This window comes from Hippichthys cyanospilos, chromosome 10 (genome assembly GCF_059441005.1).
Source record: "Hippichthys cyanospilos isolate Australia breed blue-spotted pipefish chromosome 10, RoL_Hcya_1.0, whole genome shotgun sequence".
Lineage (NCBI taxonomy): Eukaryota > Metazoa > Chordata > Actinopteri > Syngnathiformes > Syngnathidae > Hippichthys > Hippichthys cyanospilos.
Genome location: NC_142378.1, coordinates 633,472 through 655,212, shown reverse-complemented (window position 1 = coordinate 655,212; position 21,741 = coordinate 633,472). Strand labels below are relative to the sequence as shown.

The 21,741-nt window shown below is 44.6% G+C and overlaps 1 protein-coding gene across 2 annotated transcripts; it reads right to left on the bottom strand.

Moving 5' to 3' along the window:
- Positions 1-5,315: 5,315 nt before the first annotated feature.
- LOC148416442 (histamine H3 receptor) lies at positions 5,316-16,421 on the bottom strand. Of its 2 annotated transcripts, XM_088426515.1 has the most exons (6): positions 16,313-16,421; positions 16,123-16,163; positions 15,828-15,986; positions 15,290-15,456; positions 9,921-10,295; positions 5,316-9,268 (listed from the first exon to the last, which is right to left on the bottom strand). In XM_088426515.1, exons 1-6 carry the CDS (start codon positions 16,378-16,380, stop codon positions 8,780-8,782), a joined length of 1,299 nt encoding a protein of 432 aa, XP_088282641.1. In that variant the 5' UTR covers positions 16,381-16,421; the 3' UTR covers positions 5,316-8,779. The 2 variants fall into 2 exon arrangements, with proteins under 2 accessions (XP_088282641.1, XP_088282642.1); XM_088426516.1 differs by lacking the exons at positions 16,123-16,163; positions 16,313-16,421 and having other exon boundaries at positions 15,828-16,065.
- Positions 16,422-21,741: the final 5,320 nt, after the last annotated feature.

The following is a 21,741-nucleotide window of genomic DNA, read 5'->3' as shown; positions in this document are numbered from 1 at the left end:
ATTCGCTAGCTTGTGTGCCAACGTGAAATGTACTTGACACAACGAAAATCAAGTATCTGCAGCTTTCTAGTCATTTAAAACTGTTATAATGTGGTCATTTTGGCAGCTTGTGCACTAACCTAGTTAGCTTGCGTGCTAACATGAAATGTACATAACACGTATAACAAAAATCAAGTGTCCGCAGCTTTCTCGTCTTACGGTAGTTGATAAAATGAAGTTTATTCCCAATCTTGCAACCTTTGCTAGCTTGTGTGCCAACAAGAAATATATAACGTAAATATATAGTTCCTGCACCTTTATCATCATACTGTAGTTGAATGAACAGCCTTTTACGATCAACAGTTGACGAAATTAACAGTTTATTCACAATCTTGCAAATACTGTTCATGAGATGCTAATGTGCTATCTTTGCTAGGCTGTGTCCTACCTTTGTTAGCTTGTGTGCCAACATGAAATGTATAACACAAAAATAGAGTTCGCACAGCTTTCTCGTCACAATCGTGCAAGTGCTGTTGAAGCTATCCGTTGTGCTAACTTTGCTAGCCTGTGTGCTAACCTGTCGAGCTTCTATAAACACAAATGAGAAGGGGAAAATAGAAATCTTTTCTTCATGTTGTGCACCAAAATCAAATCTTTCTTTATATGATTAAGTTTTTACTAGCGCTGCGGACGTAGGACTTTTAATGTCATGCTTTATCAGAGCAAAAATAATGGCTACTAGCGACTCAATGGCGCCACTTCAGCCGCGTAACTCGCAGGTCCGTTGTGATGAATCAATTGACATCCCGACTTTAAATAATGAAGAGCGGAGCAAAAAAAAAAAAAAATCGACATTTTCTTAGGCAGATTACAAGTGCCGGCCACATTTCCAGTAAATGCGGTATTAAAGAGGGAAAATTTAATAAGCCCATCGGTAACGTAAGCAGCTTTTGACTGTGAGGCTTTGTTGCTCTTCTGATTGTCATCACTTATTATTCATGTCGCCGCCTGGCTTCAATCTGAATTTGGGGAATGGGATCACCGGGTAAAGCGTGACAAGAGCATCGGGAGAATTGCATTAGGCGCAGCGCTTTGCCCATTCCACTTCATCCGCCGTAAATTGTCTTCTGACTGCAAAGTGACTTCCAGTGGAGAGCAAAACAACAGCAAAAAAAAAAAAAAGAAAAAAGAAGACAGAAATCTCAGGTGTTGTTAAAGAAAAAAGGAGAAAAGTCATTTTTCCGCCCAAAGTAATGATGTCGCCGGCGTGCGGAGAATAACGCCGCGGAACGATAAGGAGCGAAATTTGCAGCTTTTGTCCTTCGGCTCCAAGTTGGCTATCGGCGCTGTTAGAAGGCCAAACAAGACTGTGATGTCAGCGAGGGGGTGGCAAGAGTGATGTTTGGCTTTGCAATTATACGGAGCCGGATGGCAGGTGGTGTCAAAATGGCCACTGGAAAATATGTGGGAGGTTTCCAACTGACCGTTTCCCGCTGCGATGTAACGCTTCCGCCGCAAAACAATCAAAGATCTTCCCGATGGAGCTACGGCCGTGTTGCTTCCAAAGGAAGGAATGATTCAAACCTATTCAAATCAGAGTAGATTTGCCGCCTGGAAATATGAAATATTCATGACGACGGAGGCACTGAGAACCGGAGTGACAAAACTCCATTTTTCCGCGCCCATATGTGGTATTTTGTTCAATCCTTTCATCTTTATTATCATCATAATTAGAATTAGAATTATGAACGATTGAAATTAGAATTATGATGTCAGGTTCTGTAAGGCCAGCGGAGAAGGCCTTGCTGGCCCTGATGGCCACTGATGTCACTATAAATGGTCTGTTAAGCACAAACAAGTCACAAATGCAAGAAACATTTTTTTTTTTTGCACGGATGCCGGTGGGTTAGCTTGACGCGGTTGCAGTCGGTTCCTACCGACCACTGCTAATTACCGGACTCCAAAGAATCAGGTGCCGTCCTCATCACTTTGTTTCTGGACTAAATTGCCCCAGTCCTTCCGTCTTGCGCGGCATACAAATGGGTTCGGATGAGAAGCGCATCCGCGCGTTCGCATCGGTTGCCGTTGTTGTTTCGCTCGCCGCGCTCGCGTGTTTCCTTTCCCCGTTTTGGCGGCGCACGCTCAACGGCGGTGGTGTTTGACAAGGGCGCCGTGCCCTCGCAAGCGGCATCAAAGCCAGCAGACTATTTCCCATGGTTGCGCTGGCAGCCCAAGCCGTTGATGAAAGTTTGAATGATTTCTTTTAAACTCAGCAGGGGAACGCCGAGTAAAAATAATATTTTTGGCTAGGGATATGCGCACTGTCGTAATGGGGGATCTGCTGGAAGAGCTTTTCAAAATAAAAAGCCGTTTTATTTATTTTATATGTGACATGTGAGATGGCATGCTTTGATCTTGGATGGATGGATGGAAAATAAGAGCTGACGAATGGATGGATGGATGGATGGATGATGGAAGGAAAATTAGAGTTGATGGATGGATGAATGGGTGGCCGGACGGATGGACGGATGGATGATGAATGGATGGAAAATTGGAACTGCTGGATGGATGGATAACGGATGGGACATTAGAGCTGATGGATGGATGGATGGATGGAAAATGAGCGATGATGGACGGAGAGGAAATTAAAGCGGACAAACGGATGGATGGAAGTCCAGACGGATGAATGGCAAGAAGGATGGATGGAAATATAGCAAAATCTTCTCCAATCGCATGAGAATGCATACAAAGGAGTTTTGCGCTGTGCGGCGGCGGACCGCCAACTCTTGCCCCCAAACTAGCGCTAATGCAACATGAAAGGTGTCTGGTGCTGATGCGGGGTGGCCATGGCAACCACAGAGAAGCTATTGTCCTTATTACGAAGCGGCGAGGCGGGCAAATAATTTCAAAGGCGCTATTTTAAGGTCAAATTACAAAGTATTGCTCCAAAGGACACAAACCCGCGGAGGGAGAAAAGTGCAATGATGCGCACAATGGCTGCTTTGACCTCCCGCCGCATAATACTTGATTTTTTTTGGATTGTGATTTTATTGCTGTCCCAAGGACGCACCGGCGTGCCGCTCTTTTAGGAGAGGCGATTTCGGCGGGCGCCATCGCGCTCGCTTGTCTGCGCTTGTCATCGTCCCCATGGCAACAAGGCAATCCAGACAAATAACGGCGGAAATGATATTGAGGGACCGAATCCCCGAGCGCGTCGCCGATTCCACTTTATTCAATTAACTCGAAGCGTAAATACCATTTTAACAAACCAGACGTCATTGTCAAATAAATGCCTTCTTAAAAATGCTAACGGATGATTCGGTTTCTCTTTTTTAAAATAAAAAAAAAGAGAAAAAATCGGTTTCTCTTTTTTAGGAAAGCGCAACATCACAAGTTAGAAAGTGCAACATTTGTCTTCATTTTAGGAACGTATAACAGCAGCACTTTTCTTTTTGAGTAAGCTAAATTTGACTTCATTTTAGGAAAGTTTTCTTTTTGAGTAAGCTAAAATTTACTGTCTTGATTTTAGGAAACTATAACATCAGCAGTTTTCTTTTTGCGTAAGCTACATTTTATTGTCCTCTTTTTAGAAAAGTAGGAGTAATTTGGATCCTTCAAAAAACTGTACATGAAAAATGTATTCTTTTTGTGAAATCAAAACATCTTTTTTGGGAAACTTTTCTTCATTTTCGGAAAGCATAATATCAGTCCTTTGAAGAAAGCAAAAATTAACCGTTGTAACGTCAATAGTGTTATTGTATCGAAAGTGAAACATAATGAGTTTGTCTTCGTTTTCGGAAAGTTAAACGTCACTAGTCTTTGTTCCCTCCAACAAACGATGCAGAAAAATGATAATAATTGATAAAATAAAATAATTGAAAAAGTGCGCCGTAGTGTTTGGATTTTGTGGATTTTACCACCATCCTACGAACAATTAATCACAAAGAGAGCTCATGCGCGCTTCGCGTCGGGGTGGAAATGGTTTCATCCGTCGGCCAGCATTTGATCCGGCGGCGCCGTGGACGAGAGGACGGCTTGTAATTTCCTTTCGGGAACGGCTCCGGCCATCGCCCGGCGGCTTTCCCGAGGCGCGCCCAAACAATGTGCTCGCTGGCGGCCGGCAATTTGTTTTCTATTTGCAAGTCCACCTGCGTCTCATCGCCGGTCGCCTTGGCCCGAGTCTATCGGGCGTATCCTCCGCCGACCTTTTACGGAAGGGCGCCGAATCCGCTCCGACACCTTTGTTACGCCCGACTCAGGACCGTTTAGGTCCCGACGTGAGGTTTTTGACAGGCGGGCGGTCCCCGGAGCGCCCCGCTTATCGAGCCGGAGCATTTACGCTTTTGGAGTGCTCCTTTCGCAGCCCCTCAGAGTGTTTGCACATATTCGGCGAGAAGGGGAAGAAGAAGAAAAAAAAATGGACGGCTGTTAAATGGGGTCAGTGGCAGAATAACAACAAAAGCTCAAAGCTGAAAAAGACATTTTCAGCACTCCGGTTATGGAGCTGCTCCAGCGTCACTTCAGCCAGGATTTTTTTCATCCAGTAAAAGATAGACGTTTTGTTTTTATACTACTGGTTTTTTTTGCAGTTTAAATACAAATTTACACAACCAAAATTGAAGTTGTCTAATCGTTTAGCTAATCTATTTAGCTTGCCGGAGATTTTTCACGATTTTCACCCAACTGGGGCTGACTTTGAAAGCATCATAACCTCGTCAAATACAAATATATGTTTACTTTCAAGTACTCCAAATGTTCGGTGGAATCCGCCCTACCCATACAAATATGCATGTTTTGGGGGCGATCCCTTTATGTACAAAAATTGGACTGAAAAAGTCAGATTTTTTTGCCTACAATTTTAAATAGCAAATGTTTGCTTTGGAGTTAGCTTAGTGTGAAGATAGCATTCTGCATGAATTGCTTATTTAGCTAGGTGGTTAGATAAACTATTTTTATGTATGTAATGTAACAAACGAGTCATTTGTAAGCACTATCAGAATACTTTTTTTTAAACCAAATGTTTTGTGGACGATTTATAAGAAAGTTGGAGTTTAGCTTCATGCTAAGCAAATGTTTCTAGCTAGCTAGATGTCAGGAGTCTTCAAAAGAAAATTGAAATTTAGCTTCATGTTAAGATAATCATGCTAGCATTCTACATGGATTCCAAATGACAGTGGCTAGTTGAAAGTCAGGTCTTTTAAAAATAAATGTACATTTCCCCGCCAAAACAAAGAATTTGTGCTTGGATTCAAAGGGAAATTTGGACTTCAAGTGAACGCTAAGCGAGCTAACGTTCCTAGCGTCAACGTTGGAAAAAAAACAAACTCACTGAAGGATCGCATTCATATAGTCAGTCTTTATTTTCATTTTTTCTTTGGCTACTCACACCGACAGACATTCATTGCCAAGTTACAAAGTTATCAAGTGCTATATATTTTTTTTTTTTTGGGGGGGGGGGTACAAATCATTCTTTAAATAGTAATAAATACTGCATTGAAAGAACACACAACTATTTAACACAGAGTTGGCATAGATATTTTTGTACAAAACGGCTTATTGTGCTGTACATTTCGAAGCGTCGCCGGAGGACGACGAGTGCATTTTTTTTTTTCAAACGTTTCCTTTTTTTTTTAGAGTTGGCAGGTTTGACCTACGGAGCCAACTTTTTTCACATCAAAGGATATCAAAACAAAACGACATTCGGTAGCGGGGAGACAAATGCGAGCGTTTGTCCGGCTCTCGATGTTAAAGGCTCCCCGTTTGCCAGCGTGTTGCCGCGGGACCGCAGGCCGGGATCGGCCATCTTCCCCCCACGTAAGAAGTCGCATTTTCCTAATGGCCCCCGCCGCTCGCGAAAGGGCATGTTGTCGGAGGGGCCCATATGAAAAAGGTATCGTAAAACATCTCACACACACGCACAGTGGCTGGAAGGCTTAAAGCGCGTCACTGCAGAGAGATTGTCTGCGATGGTTCGCATGCATTTCCACGCGGACGTGTACGTCTCACAGAGAATCTGTGCTTTTCATTTGGAGCGATTGTATCGGGTTTTTTTTTTTTTTTTTTTTTAAGGTGCCGCGAGAGTCCCAAGCTGCAAGCTCCGCCAAGGTGGTCGTGTCGGTTGGATTTTTACAAAATCGTCAAGGATAAAAGTGCAGGATTTTTGCTTCATTTTGCTTCATCCGACGGGCGGCTTTTTGGACGCCTGCCTGCCGTCGACCGAAAATGACATCGCGGTCGCCCAGGTAACGGCCAATCATGGCTCACCTGTTTTGTGACGTTATTGTCAGTCGACGGCGCGGAGCAAAATGGCCGCCCGGAGGCGGAAGATCGGCCGCTTCATTCATATTCTACGAAGCCGACATCAATGGGCGTTTCCTAATTACGCTCGTATGGGAGTAGCTGATGCTAACCCGTGCTAACGCTGCAGCTCCGCTTCGCTTTGGCTTAGAAATGATAGTACTTCCGCGTAGTCCAACCGTGGTTTGCAAATGGCGGATCTTCACCCGGCCTAGCTGCCAAGTGACTTAGTGCATGGTGGCGTATGATGTCAATCGGCCCTCCTCTTACGTCACGCTTGGGCTCCTCCGTCTTCTACACATTTTGTGGAAAACACCCGGTACTTTGCTGTGAAATTCAAGATTTTACATTCTTGAACCCTTGAGAAGTAGTTCTTCCAATCCAATCCTTGATTTTTTTTTAACAGCAAAGGGACAGCATTGAAAGAAGACACCAGGGAGCTGAAATTTCACCCAGATGCGACATCATGTCAGTTAGACATAGAGCGACCCATCTTAGTTAGCACACTTCTGGGAATGCGCTGAAATACTGCGAGTAGAATGTGAAAGAATTTGTCCCAAAAATGGACATAATATTGCACGAGGGTTAAAAAGTCCAATTCACGTCATGTGTCCTCGAACCTGTTTGTAAACAACTCATAATTCAAGCATTTTCAGGGGTGCGATTTGCTTCAAATTACAGTGGAACCTCAAAATCCCATTTTTTTTTGTCAGCAGTCAACAGTGTTCTTGCATTTTTCTTTGGCTTTTCTTTTTTTTTTGCGGAGCGATGGGAAAGAGGGCAAGAAATTGCTTGGATAACCACAGAACAGGCAACGGAATTTAGTGCAAGGAGAAGTTGACATCGCAAAGCTGTGTTTCTTTTACACTCATTTCCCTAAAGTATCTCTGCTTTTCACATTAAGGATTCAAACAAAGCCTAAGCTTTCAAACTACAAAGTTGGCTTTTAAACTAGGGTTAGGGTTTCAAAGTGAGGTTTCAAACTAAAGTCAATGTTCAAGTGGAGTTTTTAATTAGGATAAGGGTTTCAGACCAGGAATAGGGTTTTAAAGTTGAGATTTTAGGGTTTCAAACCACAGAGAGGGTTTAAAATTAAGATTGCGGTTTCAAAGTAGGGTTTCAAACTATGGTTAGGGTTTCAAAGTAAGGTTTCAAGCAAAAGTCAAGGTTCGACGTGGGTTTTCAACTAGAATTGGGGTTTCAGACAAGGAATACGGTTTTAAAGTTGAGATTTTACGATTTCAAATTAGAGAGAGGGTTTAAAACTAAAGTCAGGGTTTCAAATTAGGGTTTTAAGGTAAGTGTTTTCAAGCAGGGTTCGAAACTAGGCTTAGGGTTTGAAATTAGGGTTAGGCTTTCAAAGTAGGGCTTTAAACTAGGCTTAGGGTTTGAAATTAGGGTTAGGCTTTCAAAGTAGGGCTTTAAACTAGGCTTAGGGATTTTGAGTAAGGTTTCAAGCTAACCTCAATTTTCAAATTGTTTTTTTTTAAGTAGGATTAGGGTTTCAGACCAGGAATGAGGTTTTAAGGTCGAAAATTTACTGTTTTAAACTAGAGAGAGGGTTTAAAACTAAGGTTAGGGTTTCAAATTATGGTTCTAAGTTAAGTGTTTTAAAGCAGGTTTTGAAACTAGTCTCAGGGTTTGAAATTAGGGTTAGTAATTTCAACTAGTTAGGGTATAAAAGTGGAGTTACAAACTAGAGTTAGGATTTCAAAGTATCTTGAAAATCTTGAATCCTTAAAGTAAACCTTCAATCTTGAAAGCAGTTATAGGGTTTAAAATTAGGCCGTCTTCGATGACAATAAAAGTTATTCTATTCTATTGTTAGGGTTTCAAACCAGTTAGGGCTTCAATGTAAAGTTACAATTAGGGTTAAGGTTTCAAAAAAAGATTAGGGCTTCCTCTTAGGGTTATAAATTTGGGTTGGGATTTGAAATTGAGGTTTTAATTAGGTTCAGGGTCTCAAAGAAGGGTTAGGGTTTCATTTTAGGGCTTGAAATTAGGTTTAGGGTTTCACATTCATTTTTCAAATTAGGAGAATGGGGTTGTCTCTTAGAGGTTTGAAACACTAGCACAGTATTACTACGGGGGTATTTTCTATGTGTGAAAAAAAAATATATATACTGTATATATTTTTTTATTTATTGTTACTTTTTTAAATAAACAAAACTTAATATTTTGATATAACTGCATTACATAATAATTCTATACAACGTATGACTCGAGAGATTGTTTTTAAAGGTTCCACTGTAGTCTGTAGACCCAAATAGGGGCCCATCTCATTTTTTTTTTTTTTGGACGGGGGCATTTATCCATTGTCCAGCCTTGGCGGAGGTCCTCGCTCTTGTGATTCTATCTTTATGTGCTTTGAGCATCCTTACAGACTTTTTTTTTTTTTTTTTCTCATTTTGGATTTTTGGGATGGAAGAACAAGGAAGCGGAGTTTTTGTTGTTGTTTTTTTACACAGTTTGGCAGTTTTTGCATCGGTTCAAGTGTTTGGCTCTAACACGACTGCGCCTCCACCGCCTGAGGCTGGACGGATTGTCTCTTGGGACACAAGATCTTGGAGAAAGCCCTTCGAAAACTGCTGTGGCACAGCGGGTACAGGAAGGGGTTGATGGCCGAATTGAGCCACAGGAGCCAGAACGTGATGTCGTACCAGTAGTTGGGCACGCACGCGCCGCTGCAGGCGGCCCGGATGATCATCAGCAGCGTGTAAGGCGCCCAGCAGATGGCGAAAATGCACACGATGACCGCCAGCGACTTGGCGATCTTGATGTCGCGGGACAGGCGGGATCCCGGCGTCCTGCGGCCGCCCGCCGCCGAGACCGCCGGCGAGGGATGCGACGGCCGGGTGTTCCGCCCGCCCGGCGACAGCTTGCCCCTGTGCGCCGGGATCCGATTGGCGTCGGGGTTGGCGCAGGAGGACGGCGAGAGGACGTCGTCGTCCTCGATGACCGCCGAGATGGCGGTGGGCTCGCTGCATGACACCTGGAGCGTAATCGGGAAGGGAAAAAAAAAAAAAAAAGGTCTTTTTACAAGGGCTCCCTTCGGATGTTCGCGGACTACGAATTAAGCGGCAAAATCCGTCGGCTGTCAATGCGTTCATCTGTTGGCGTTTTCGTACTTGTTGAACGAAAATACGCTGGGCCCCCGCCATGCGAAATTAATCCCTTCGGGAGTTGGGACCGGAAGGCCAAATCCTATGGCGGGCGGTAGAAACCTATGCTAATTATGCTAATCAAAAATGATCAAACTTAAAAACACATTTTAAAAATGAGTAACAATATAGTATAGTAAAGGTCAAAAATATATTTTTTAAAATCTTATTTACCTTAGCAGTGACGTGACTTGCGCTAGCGGTTGTAGCTTAGCCTAGCCTAGCCTTCATCGTATTTCCCGATCATCTCCGGCCTCGTAAACCACTTCCGAGTTTTTTTTGCTCCTCTAGATGGCACCCTTGGTTTGAAGATGCTGAGGAAATTCCATTGGACCGGCTTTTATACTTGAACCAAGTTTACCATCTAGAGTGCTTCACGAGGCTTCACTTTTCAATAAAGAGGTATCAAAACGTTGATGCCAGTGTGAAAAAAGTTAGCGCGGAACATCCAAAATATGAATAACGGACGGCCAGGCCGGTCACCTTGCGAGTCTTGACGAAGAAGACGGACCACGCCGCTCCGTCGCGGTGCTTCTTGGCCGGCGGCGGCGGCGGCGCCGCCTCGTCCATCCCCGCACATAAGTTCTTGTTGCGCCGGTGGATGTTCAAGTAGATGCTGAGGTTGAAGAAGGCCACCGACACGAAAGGGGTGAAGAACTCGAAGGTGGAGGCGCACAGCAGGAAGTACCAGGTGAAGTAGAACTCGGCGTAGCACTCGTGCGCCGGCACCACGCTGTAGCCCACCGCCGCCTCCCAGAAGATGATGGCGGGGCCGTAGAGGAGAAAGGCCAGCACCCACACCGCCACCATCTTCAGCATGGCCCGGCGGGTCATGTTACGCTGCGCTCTGTATTTCACCTGTGCGGGGAAACCAGCACGCCGTCAAGCCGTGGAGCGACGCGCGACAACTCAGATTGTGTCCGTAGCGCCGTATATATAGCGGACCCCCGTCATACCAAATTCATCTGTTCCGGAGTTGGGATCGTATGGCGAAATCGCCGTATGGCGGGCGACAGAAATCTATGCTAATTAGCTAATGCGGGCAAAAGCCCAGGTTAAAACATCAAAGTTGTATGTACATATTATTATGCACGTACACTGCATTTTTTCGAAAGATGTAGTAATTAAAGAGCTTCGCGAATATTTTTTTCGATCAACGACTCAAATTGTTCGGTCGCATCAGTTCTATCCATACATATGCTTACATTTATTAACACCCACAAAAAATGAGAAAAACGGGATGGTCGGTCTTTGAAGCCTGTGAAGTGACCGTGATGCTTCAACTAGTCTATTAAAACGAATCCAACAAATTGTAATTACAATGGTTTTTTGTGGTCCAAAATTTGGACAATGATTATTTTTGTACACAAAATCTCGCACGTCCAGCTACAATCACAAGGAAATGTGAGAAATGTCAGCATCGTTGCATTTTGACACGTTTTAATCATCTGCTGGAAATTTCAGCTCCCTACGGTGTTTTTCCCCCAACTAATTCTTTTATATCATAAAAAAATTTCCAAAATTTGTAACATAATGCCACAAGGGTAAAAAAAAAAAAAAAGTCTCTCAGTGTTTTCATTTTGCACGTGTGCGTTTGGCTTCTTCTTGTTCCTTGAACAACTCGTATGTTGGGACGCTTGCAAGTCAAGGTATGGCTCTGCCTGAAAGACTCCTTTTCAGCCCGGCTACAAATTGACATTTCAATGGATGACTTAAAGCGGGCTGAGTTGTGGCCGTGCTGACAGCCCCCCCAGCCGCCCCCCCAGCCCCCCCCCCCCAAGCGCCGCGCTCGAATGAGCCCCGAGTGGCGCCACGCTGACAGACTGATGGCGTAAATAAAAAGCCACTCACGATGCTCTTATTCTGCCCCGTGTCAGTGCCGATGATAGAGAGGCGCGCGACGAGCGGCTTGCGAAAGACAAAATGAGAGGACCATCAGAAAACATGTTCATAAAAAAGTAAATTAGTATCATGCTAAATCTCGTGCGGTGTTTTGTCTACGAGAGAGAAAAGAAATCATTAACTTGACAGGTAACGAGAGGAAGAAGTTGGGTTGAACCTGAGAATCTGTCTTTTTACAACATTGAAATTGCGAAACCTACCAAACATAACATTTGTTTTATCGGCTTGTATTTTCCGGTACCAATTTTTTGTGTCATTTTATTTGATTTTTTCGCATGTTTGTTTGTTTTATTTAAAACCTTGAGAAAATAACCCAAAAAATGGCTAAAATACTGCACAAGAAAAAGTGGACATTTGCAATTTCTGGCAGAATTGCATGTGAAGGTTGAAATGCTGAATGAAAAAATATCGCTCAATGAAGGGGAATGAATGGGTACAATTGGGGTAAATAAAAAAAGTTCCATTTGGAGGAAAGCGTCAATAACTGGAATGGGAAAAATACGAGCCTTCGTTGCGTGAATTTGGGGAAAATGTGGAAATTGGAATGAAGTCCATTTGATGATTTGCACGGCAGGACACGCATGTCAAAAAATGTGAAAAATAAAGAAAAACAGAAATAATATGAAAGAATTCTCTACAAACTTCAATTAAAATGTAAATAAAAGAAAAAAGTTCAGCTTTTTTTTATCTTAGCGATGAGCAAGTGAGTATTTCTACATTAGCCGCTGGGACAGCAAAAACAAGCACTTTTATGCTTTTTATTAGAGTAGAAAGTGTTTCTTTTATGATTGCAAGACACTAAAAGAGAAATTACGATTACATTTTGATTAATTGCTCAGCCCGACCGGGGACGGCGAGGATGAGGATGAGGATGAGGATGAGGATGAGGATGAGGATGAGGATGAGGATGAGGTGTGGGCGGCGAGAGAGAGGATGCGTAAGCGACATCTGCACACATGCAACATTCATTATCATCATCATCACTATCATCATCGTCATGCTTGTCATCTTGGCGTGACGCCAGCTTTTCGCTTCATCTCCACGCAGCCGTTCTTTCTTTGTCGCCGTGTCAAAATTAAAAAAACAAAAAACAAAAAACAGACTCAACATCTAATAACAGGCAGCGCCACCAGCAAGCGGTTAGCAAAGCCGCCTTGCGCTCACAGGGTTCCGGGTTTGAATCTCGGCTCCCTGTATGGAATTATGTCGTTTAAAATCTTGAAAAAGTTAGATTGCATAAAATGCAACCTTTTCTGCTGGTGAAGCCTTAAACTGTGCAAATCTCATAAATAATATGAGGCAATGATGCCATCTACTGGTGGTTGTGAAGAACAAGAGTTGAAATGTACGAGTGAGCAGAATCAGAGGCTAAAAAAAATTAAGGACACGAGAGCGGACGCAAACGAATGGGCTTGGTCTCAGGAAGATGGCTAAATAAAAGAGACGACCAAGCGACTAAAAAGCATCCGAGCCTTCTGAAAAGGTAAAGCCTTCATAATTAAGGCTTCATCCCTCGTTGGCATTTTTAAAATTGATGTGAAGTGATTTCGCATGCTCTTGGACGGATTTCTTCATTGCGGCGCCTCGGAGCCGCTGGCAGCGTCCGTCGCCGCCGGCCCTCCGTCCTATCTCCAGCAAGAACTTTTGCACGCGGGTGGCGGGTGTCCCCGGAGTCAACTGACTGCAGATGCAGACGGGCGGGTCGCGCGCGCAAAGGACTTTTAAGAGATGGCTAAAAAGAAGGAAAATGTAGGCCAACCTGCCGTCAAACGGAGCAGCCTGTGTCTGTTCCGCATCCAAAAACAGGCCGAAAACCTTGTAAATACGCGTCGGAAAATCAAGGCGCGAATCCTGCTTGGTATTCGCCGGCCGGAAAACTTTCCCAAATGAACTCAAGGTTGCACAACAGAAAGTCCCGTGCCTCTCAAACGCACGGGCGCCCCACTCTCGGGGGGGCTCGCCCAATGGCCGATGTCAGCCAATAGGAGGCCGCGGTGCAAAAATCAACATGAAACGTCCAGCAATTGATTTAAAAAAATGTCTTTGAAGGCATCCTTTGCTCATTTAGGATTGAATTTCTCTAAACTCGGACACCTTTCGCGCCATTCCCAACCGAGCTCAGGCCGATTTTTGAAACTCTTTTTCCGCCCTCCGCTTCCATCGAGCTCCAGGAAGCCATGCGCCCGGTCGCGCCGACCTCCGAGTAGAAGAAGCTCCCTCCTCAAACGCCTTCATTCATACGCATAGCTGAGCGCGCAAGTTTTGCGGCGCGATCGAGTGGGACCAAATGGGAGACGGAGGTGATTTATGCTGAGGTCGTATCAAAAACCGACCAATTTCTGCATTTTTTTTTTTTTTTTGGGAGGTGGGGGGGGCAAACCACATGACAACGTTAGACAAACATATTGACAAGCGGCCCCCGCCCCCCGACAATCAGGAAAAAAAATCAATTGGGTTCTTTAAAAATATTTTTCAAAAACTTCAAATCACCCAAATACTCAATTATTAAATACAAGCGGTAGAACATCCCAATACCACAACATTTAATAGCCGCTTCCGAATTATTCATGCGTGAAAATGGCAAGATAATGCGCGGTCAGACCGACAGTATCCATTTGTCAAACAATGTAACCAATGACCACATTTAGCCAACGTCTATCCAACTGGAGCCCATCCGGTCGACCTTACGTAAACCCGATCAAACCTTCAAATTCACACCTATGGAAAACGGAGAACGTGCGCAGCCGACCTCCGGGTTACGGCGTCCCCGGCTTACGTTTTCTTTCACGTTACGAAGTGGAATGCTACCTTTTTTTCAGCCCCTGCATTTTTCCAGATTTACGGCATCAAGAACTGCCACGACCTGTGGGGTTGGCTGCGTTTATGTTGTTTTGCCTCCCTCTTCAGGCGTTTTTATATAACCGCTCTTATTTTTCGTTCGCGTCAAATTGTGTGACGAAGACACTGGTCCGCGATCGGTCGGCATCTCGGTTTCACTAAGACGCAGACCTGCTAAAACTTGATCTTGTGTGAGTGCTTACAATATTTTTTATTGTGCATTTTAGTGCTTCATTCCGACTTGAATTGGTTAGACAAGTAAGAAGATGATTAGTACGGAAACGAAGCTGGAGATCATCAAGAAATACAGTACGAAGAAGGCTAGGCTAGGCTAGGCTACCCGCGCTGGGGATTACGGATGGAAGTAGCTCAAAAGTCAACGCGACTCAAAGGTGACCTTGGGTGAAAAAACCAACACACAGTTAAGACGAAAACACTCGAGTCAAACCCCAAACAGAACTGCGAGGCAGACGCGCTATCCAATAGCGCGGTGGTTCTCGGCCTTTTTCCAATGAAAAAAAAAGGAAACTGAAATCAAAGTGCTTGATTTATTCAACTTTGGAACTACATTTGTAGTCGTATCTCGGGACGTATTTTTGGGGGGGCCACCCTTGGAAAGATCATGTATCATCTGTATTATTTCCGACTCATCTGCTGGTAAATTGCATCACTAATGACAATGCACATTTTACACATATTAACAAGTTTGTTAAAGGGTCATTAGAACACAATATAGCAATAGGGTGATTCATGTTCCAATTAGTTTGCTCTTAATTTGAGAGAAAACTAAAAAGAACCTTAAAAGAAAACTATACTGCTCCGGTCATGCCTTTAGAAATAATTCAATTAGTGCTGCTGATACGAGAAAAAAACCTGTTGAAATCCCATGTTATTTCCTAAACAAACGACGGCCATTTAAGAACAGCTGCATTTATACCCGACGCTGACCCATCCATTCCTCTGGGTATTTTGGTTTTTTTGGTCGGACGGCTTTTACCGAATTGTCGAGCGAAGCAAAAGGAACGCCTTTCGAGGTGACGCAGTGCACCCGCCTCCAAAACCGCAAACCCGATTTCTTTATTTATTTTTCCATCTTTTGGGGTGTTACTCACAGCCCTCGTGACAGACAGGAAGCGGTCGTAGCTGATGAGCACGATGTTGAAGACGGAGGCAGAGCAGAGCAGGTAGTCCATGACCAGCCACACCTTGCACAGACCCTTACCCAGCATCCACCTGCCCGTCAGGTTGTAAGGGATGTACACCGGGATGCAGAAGGCACCTGGGGGCACACCGTCACGCGCATCGGGATGAGGAGGATAACGAGGGGGGGCGTTTTGGGAACGCGATCTGATTCCCTGCGGTGGTTTGATTGAGGAGGGGGAGAGGTGGTGGGGGGTAATTCACAGTGCTGCAGATAAGCACAAAGAGCGGGTGTGTTGGGGGCGAAAAAAAACAAAAAAACCCAAATCATAAAAAGGAAATCTATTTTTGGCTGCTTTGTACATAAATTGTCCACTTCGTACCGAGTGATTGGGGGATAATTGCGGGGAGGAACAAAAGACTTGGCAGAGAAGGAGGGAGGAGATGGAGGGGGCAAATCCAAAATGTGAGCGCAATCAAAAAAGAGGTCTAGACAAAGAAGCAACTCACCCACGAGGAAATCGGATATGGCCAGGTTGAGGAAGAAGTAGTTGCTCTGAGTTCTCAGGGTTTTGTCCACGACGAACGCCAGGATGACCAGCGCGTTCCCCGCCACCACCGTGGCCACCAGCGTCACCATCAGCACCGACAGGAGCAGCGCCAGGTAGCCTGGCAGGGGCGGCGCCCCGCCGGACGCCGCCGGGGTCAAGTTACCGCTGGAGTTGGACTCCAACACGCCCATGGTTAGCGGGGCTCCCGCAGCATCGTTACGCCCCCCCCCCCCCCCCCCTCCCTCCCCCCTCACCTTGCTCGCACTTCCCGACTTCAACGGCGCGCCTGACCGAGCTGACAAAAAAACAGCGGGGGAGACGTGCGGGTGGAGTGAGCCGCCATTGTTTGAGGACTTTGCAGAAGTTTTTGTGAGGAGGAATACAAAAGAGGGTGCGGTAAAATGGAAAAGGCAAAAATAAAAGGAGGAGGCGTCCGCTAGTCACCTCGTGGACGCTGGAGCGCGGGAAGATCCTCCTCGCGCGCGCCGCGCGCCTTTATTCCTTGTGCGCATGAGAGGTGTGAGCGCACGTTTTTTTTTTTTCTTTGTCACCCATCAGCTGTGTTACAATCACGTTCTACTTCCGCTTAGAGCGCCACAATAAAAGCCGTTCGCCTCCAGCACAAGGTCACACAGACATTACTAGCAAGAAACCACAAAGAAATACATGGGCAACGAAAAATCTGGATTTTTACAATGATATGCATCCACACTGGATTCACAAATTAATGAGTACCCCTGGGGGTACCTAAAAGCACTACGGGGGCAAGTGTGATTTTTGACAGCATTGCTGCAGGCATCACCAAATCCAATTGTTTTCTAATGCTGTGACAGGATTAGTATATTTTCTTTTCCAAACAAAAGCAAATTCAATTGAACGTGAATCAACATATTTCTAGATTATATCACCATATTTTACGCTCTATAAGGCACACTGGATTCACCATAAGGCGCACCTTTTATGACTAGATTATTTTCAGATCTAGAGCGCACTACATTATGAGGTGCACAGAAAAAAAGCTAGTAGTTGCGCTATGCATCCACTAGAGGGAGCTGCGCTGAAGGGAATGTCAACAAAGCAATCAGAAAAGTCAGCCAAACTTTCCAAACTTCTTGGATGAAAGCAATATTGCAAACTGGGTACGGAAAAGGGATATATGCAGCGAGAGAGAGAGAGAGGGGGAGAGAGAGAGAGAGAGAGTGGGGGAGAGAAAGGGAGAGCAGGAGAGAGACAGTGGAAAAAGAGGAAGAGGGAGGTAGAGGGAGAGAAAACGGGGAGAGAAGATGAGAGAAAAGGAAGAATGACAGAAAAAGAAAGAAGTGTGAGAGAGAGGGAAAGAGAAAAAGGGAGATACAAGGGAGGGAGCCAGATAGTTCGAGAGACGGGAGAGCAGAAGAGAGAGGGGAAAAGAGGAGGAGAGGTGAGAGAGAGGTGGGGTAGAGCGTGAGAGAGAGGGCAATAGAGAGAGAGAAAGATGGAGATGAATGGAGAGAGCGAGAGTGGGGTGAGGAAGAATCGAGAGAAAGGGAAGGGAGGAGCCAGGGAGAGTGTGAAAGGGAGGGCGGGAGGGAGCGGGAGAGGGGGGAGAGAGGGCCAAAGGAGGAGATGGAGAGTTAAGGAGACGGGGTGACGACGAGGGAGACGGAAAGGGGATGAAGAAAGAGGGGATGAAGAAAGATGGATCCTCCCCGAAGCGCCATTGGATGGAGAGCCTCCATTCAAGCACTAATCCAGCGTGTCCTACCTCCATCCTTTTGTTAAATGACATCTTCACCCTTTATCCCGTTCAAACACAATAGACTCCCCCCAAAAAGGCACTCCTCAGCTCCGTGCCCCCCCTCCCCCTCCCCACCACAGCGCGCGCTTTTATTGTGAAGGCACGCGAGCATCCGGCAGAGTGGTCGGCGCCTCTTTGTCCTCACCCTCCTCATCATCATGCCTGCAGTGTGCAATCACAAACCTTCAAGAGGTCCGCCAGAACTTGTGGAAGCCTAAACTCCATTTAGGCTCCACCTCATGCACCCCCCCACGAAGATTCCCCCCCTTCCCCGTCTTTGTGAGCCCTGCACATGTTCCCTTGATGATGAGCTGAGCGCCTATCTGAGAACATCAGGCCGAGACCAAAAAAGAAAAAAAAAAAAAGGCCGCTTTGTCTTGAGGCGAAGACGCAGTGTCTTGCCTTTTATTTATTTATTTACAAACTGGAGCATCCAAATTAGAGACCCCCCCCCCATGCTCAAAGTCTAATAACAAATTGTCAAAGACGGCGGCATAGGCATCCACTGTGTAAAATATGCAAATCCACTTGGAAATGTAATAAATGAAGGCTACAGCGGCTAAGATTGCAATTGCTTGTTTAGCCCGTGGAAATCTTTTTTTTTTTTTGTATTTTTATTAGTCTGAATATATATTTAACTATTGGAATGACCTCATTGCCGCTGTTGCTTGGGCTGATTCTCGTTAAAAAGAAAAGACACAAAAAAAAGAACTTGATACACTGCTGTGTTGGATTCCTGCTCTTTTAGTTCTTTACCTTGCTGTGATATTTTGAAAATCAAGCCCTTGATCATTAAGGAAACATCCGTCGTAAAAAATCATAACGTCGTCAACAACAGTGACCTTGACTGACATTGCTGCCGTCCAACGGATACAAATCTTCAAGCTTTTGTGGTTTTTCGATGGGAAAGAGAAAAATAAACTCAAACACTCCCAAAGACGTATTTATACGTATCTTTCAAAAGTCTCAGGCGTGAGGAAAAGTATTTTTGAGACACTCCTTTATCCTAATTTAAAAAACAAAACAACTGTCAATTAGTACCTCGGATTGAACGTACGGACGCCGTAGAGAGACAATCGTCTTGGCCTCCTTCAAAGTCCGTTTTTTATTGATTTTACGAGTCAAAAAGGCAAACGAAATAGAAACAAATTTCTCATCTGCTTTTTTTCATTCGGCGTCGCGCTTTGACTTCAGTGTGTTTTGTTTGCGATGAGCTTTTTCGTGCGCTTAGTCATTTGCGTCTGCGATTTGCGCACCAGGACCACCCCCAAAAATCCGAGGCCCTTTCCACCTCGACAATCAAACAATGTTTTTGCGGTTCGCTAAAAAACATTTACGCTACATGATGTTGTATACGGATTCTCAAAGCAAAATATGACTTTGATCACCTGAGAGTTTGACCCAGAAAAAATGAATCCATACAGGGAAAAAAAGTTGTCTTCAACCTTGGAGTTTCCAGCGCAGCAGAATTTTCAAACACGGGCCCTCGCCCACGAGCAGACTACAAAAGTAGGTAATTCCCATTAAGCGCACCTTATGTTGGCTCCGCTCCGCTCAAGGTGCTTCCTCCAGAGGATAAGAAGCTGAGCTCAGGAGGGGGATCATATTCTGGGATTACAGCAGTCGTCCGTGAAATAAAAGTCAAACTGGAGGCAAAGTTCTGCTAAGATACGCTTGACGGCTCATCCTCAACGTCCGCAATCGCTCAAGATTACGACGGAACGGGCTGTTGCCGAATGTCTTGGCCCACCTAGCTTTGTGGACTTTTAAAGACGTTTTTTACAGCGGATACTTTCTAATAGTGAAGCGCTAAAGATTGAAAAGCGGGAACAATTGTTGCCCCAGATGTTTTTGGATAGGCATATTGTCATTTTCTTTTTATTTCAATGTAAACTTAAAATGTGTGAGATTTTAGAAAAATGTTTTACCGACTAGCGATCTTTGCACTTTTGAGCGAGACCGGTTTGTTAAAAAGTGATCAGTAGGAACGGCAACTGCGCGTCTGGACATCTAATAAATTGCCTTTAAAAAGTAGTCATCCGATGCCTCTCGCCAACCTATGTGGTATGGGCGGGGAAGATCGCCAGCAACATTAGTCAGATTTTAGACAAATATTTGGCTTCTGAAAGGAAGTGACAATAGCATCTTTTGCTAGCTAAAACAGCACTTTTAGGTCAGCTTGGTTTGTTAAAAAGTGATCAGTAGGAATGGGAACTGTGTCAGTATGTCTAAGAAACTGCCTTTGGAAAGTAGTACAATTTCACTCACCGGCATATACGGGGTAGTTAAATGCCGCTAGCTGCTAACGATAGCATCTTTTGCTTCTCGCCGCTGCTAGCTGTTGATCTTGGTGCGATTGCTAATCCCAAGCAACACTAGTGAGATTTTAGACAAATATCTCCCCGTTTGGTTTCTGAAAGGAAGTGGCAAAAACATGTTTTGCTCATTAAAACAGCACATTTGAGTCAGCTTTGTTTGTTAAAAAGTGATCATTCGGAATGGCAACTGTACGGCTAATAAACTGCCTTATGAGAGGAATTCAATTTAATTCGCCAGCACATATTTGGTAGTTAAATGCTACTAGCTATTAATGCAAGCATCCAGTGCTTCTTATCGCTGCTAGCTTGCTAATAATCATATTTTAGAGAAATATTTCTCCAATTGGTTCGTGAAAGAATGTGACAATAGCATTTTTGCTAGCTAAAACACCAAAACTGAGTCAGCCTTGTTTGTTAAAATGTGATCAGTAGAAACGGCAACTGAAATGAAGAAACTGCCGTTGGAAAGTAATCCAATGGCGCTCGCCAGCCTGAATGAGGCTGTGGAGCGCTGCTAGCCACTGATGCTAGCATCTAGTGTGAGTATTTTATTTACACATCACACAAATATTTCATAAAAAAAGAGGATCCTATTGCTCAAAAACACCAGTTTTAGAATGCACCTAAAAATTGGTGAAAAATCATCAGTGTTGTCATGACATGTTGTCATGTTCACTGTTGGCCTCTTGTTTGTAGCGCTAGCTAGCTTTACACAGGTCGACGCGGCCACGTTAGCACATTAGCTGGGGTTAGCAGGCTAAAATTGCTTGCAAAAAGTCATTATGGCGGCTTGGTAAAGCAGTTGAGACAACGTGGTGCGGAAAATGTTCCGCTTGATTTGTCATGATGATCAAATTGGATTTTTCATTTCTTGGACTGTGACGTTTTTTGCGAAAAAACACCTCCGATTCGAATGGATTTGATGACGAAAACTAGGTCTGTTATTACCGATGCAGAGTCAGAAAGGCGGCTAGGACTTTTGCATAGCATTGTCGGTCCATTTATTGCTTTTTCACAAACTCGGCGAGAAAATCGCGATGACGACCCCGCCACGATAATGATAAGCTCGCGGGGGCGTCCTCGCAACCCCTTGGAATTATTCTCACGTGAACTTGAGAAAACGCCATCCCGGAATGTGTTTTTTTTCCCCGCGTTCCTTCAAAGCCAGACGACTAAACGCCGCATTAAATCAAGATTTGAAAAGGGACCGGCGAGGACGATGTATGCCGGGAGCTGCGCAGACAAACCGGCGGATATTTATAGGAGGCGGTCGGCGTGCGCCTCCGGCTAGCAAGCGGGCGTTTTTAATATGCAGATGAAGTCTCCTCCTCCCAGTGATGAAGTGACAAGCAAACAGAGGTGGGGAGCCCCGCCACAGCCAGACCCCGCGCCGCATGCAAAAAGCGGGCGCGGGCATGAACAAACTTCTCCCGCTCAACTTGCTGTCTCATTCATGGGAAAGCACAATCATTTGGATTGGGAACAAACAGTAAGAAGAGGCCCCCGCAATGACACTTTTACATGATTTGAAAGACTTAGCGTTAGCGTGCTTCAGAGAAAACCTCAACATCTTTTTTTTAATGAGTACGACCGCAGTCCTTAATTGTACAACTTCTGGCGGGTATAAAAAGTCTAAACACCCTTGTTCAAATGTCATGTTTTGGTCATGTGAAAAATCAGACCAAGATAGAACCCATTTCAAGTCAAATATACCACCAAGCAACAAAAAAAAACCTCTAGTGAGAGTAAGTTAAAAAAAAAAAAGGGTGTTGTATAAG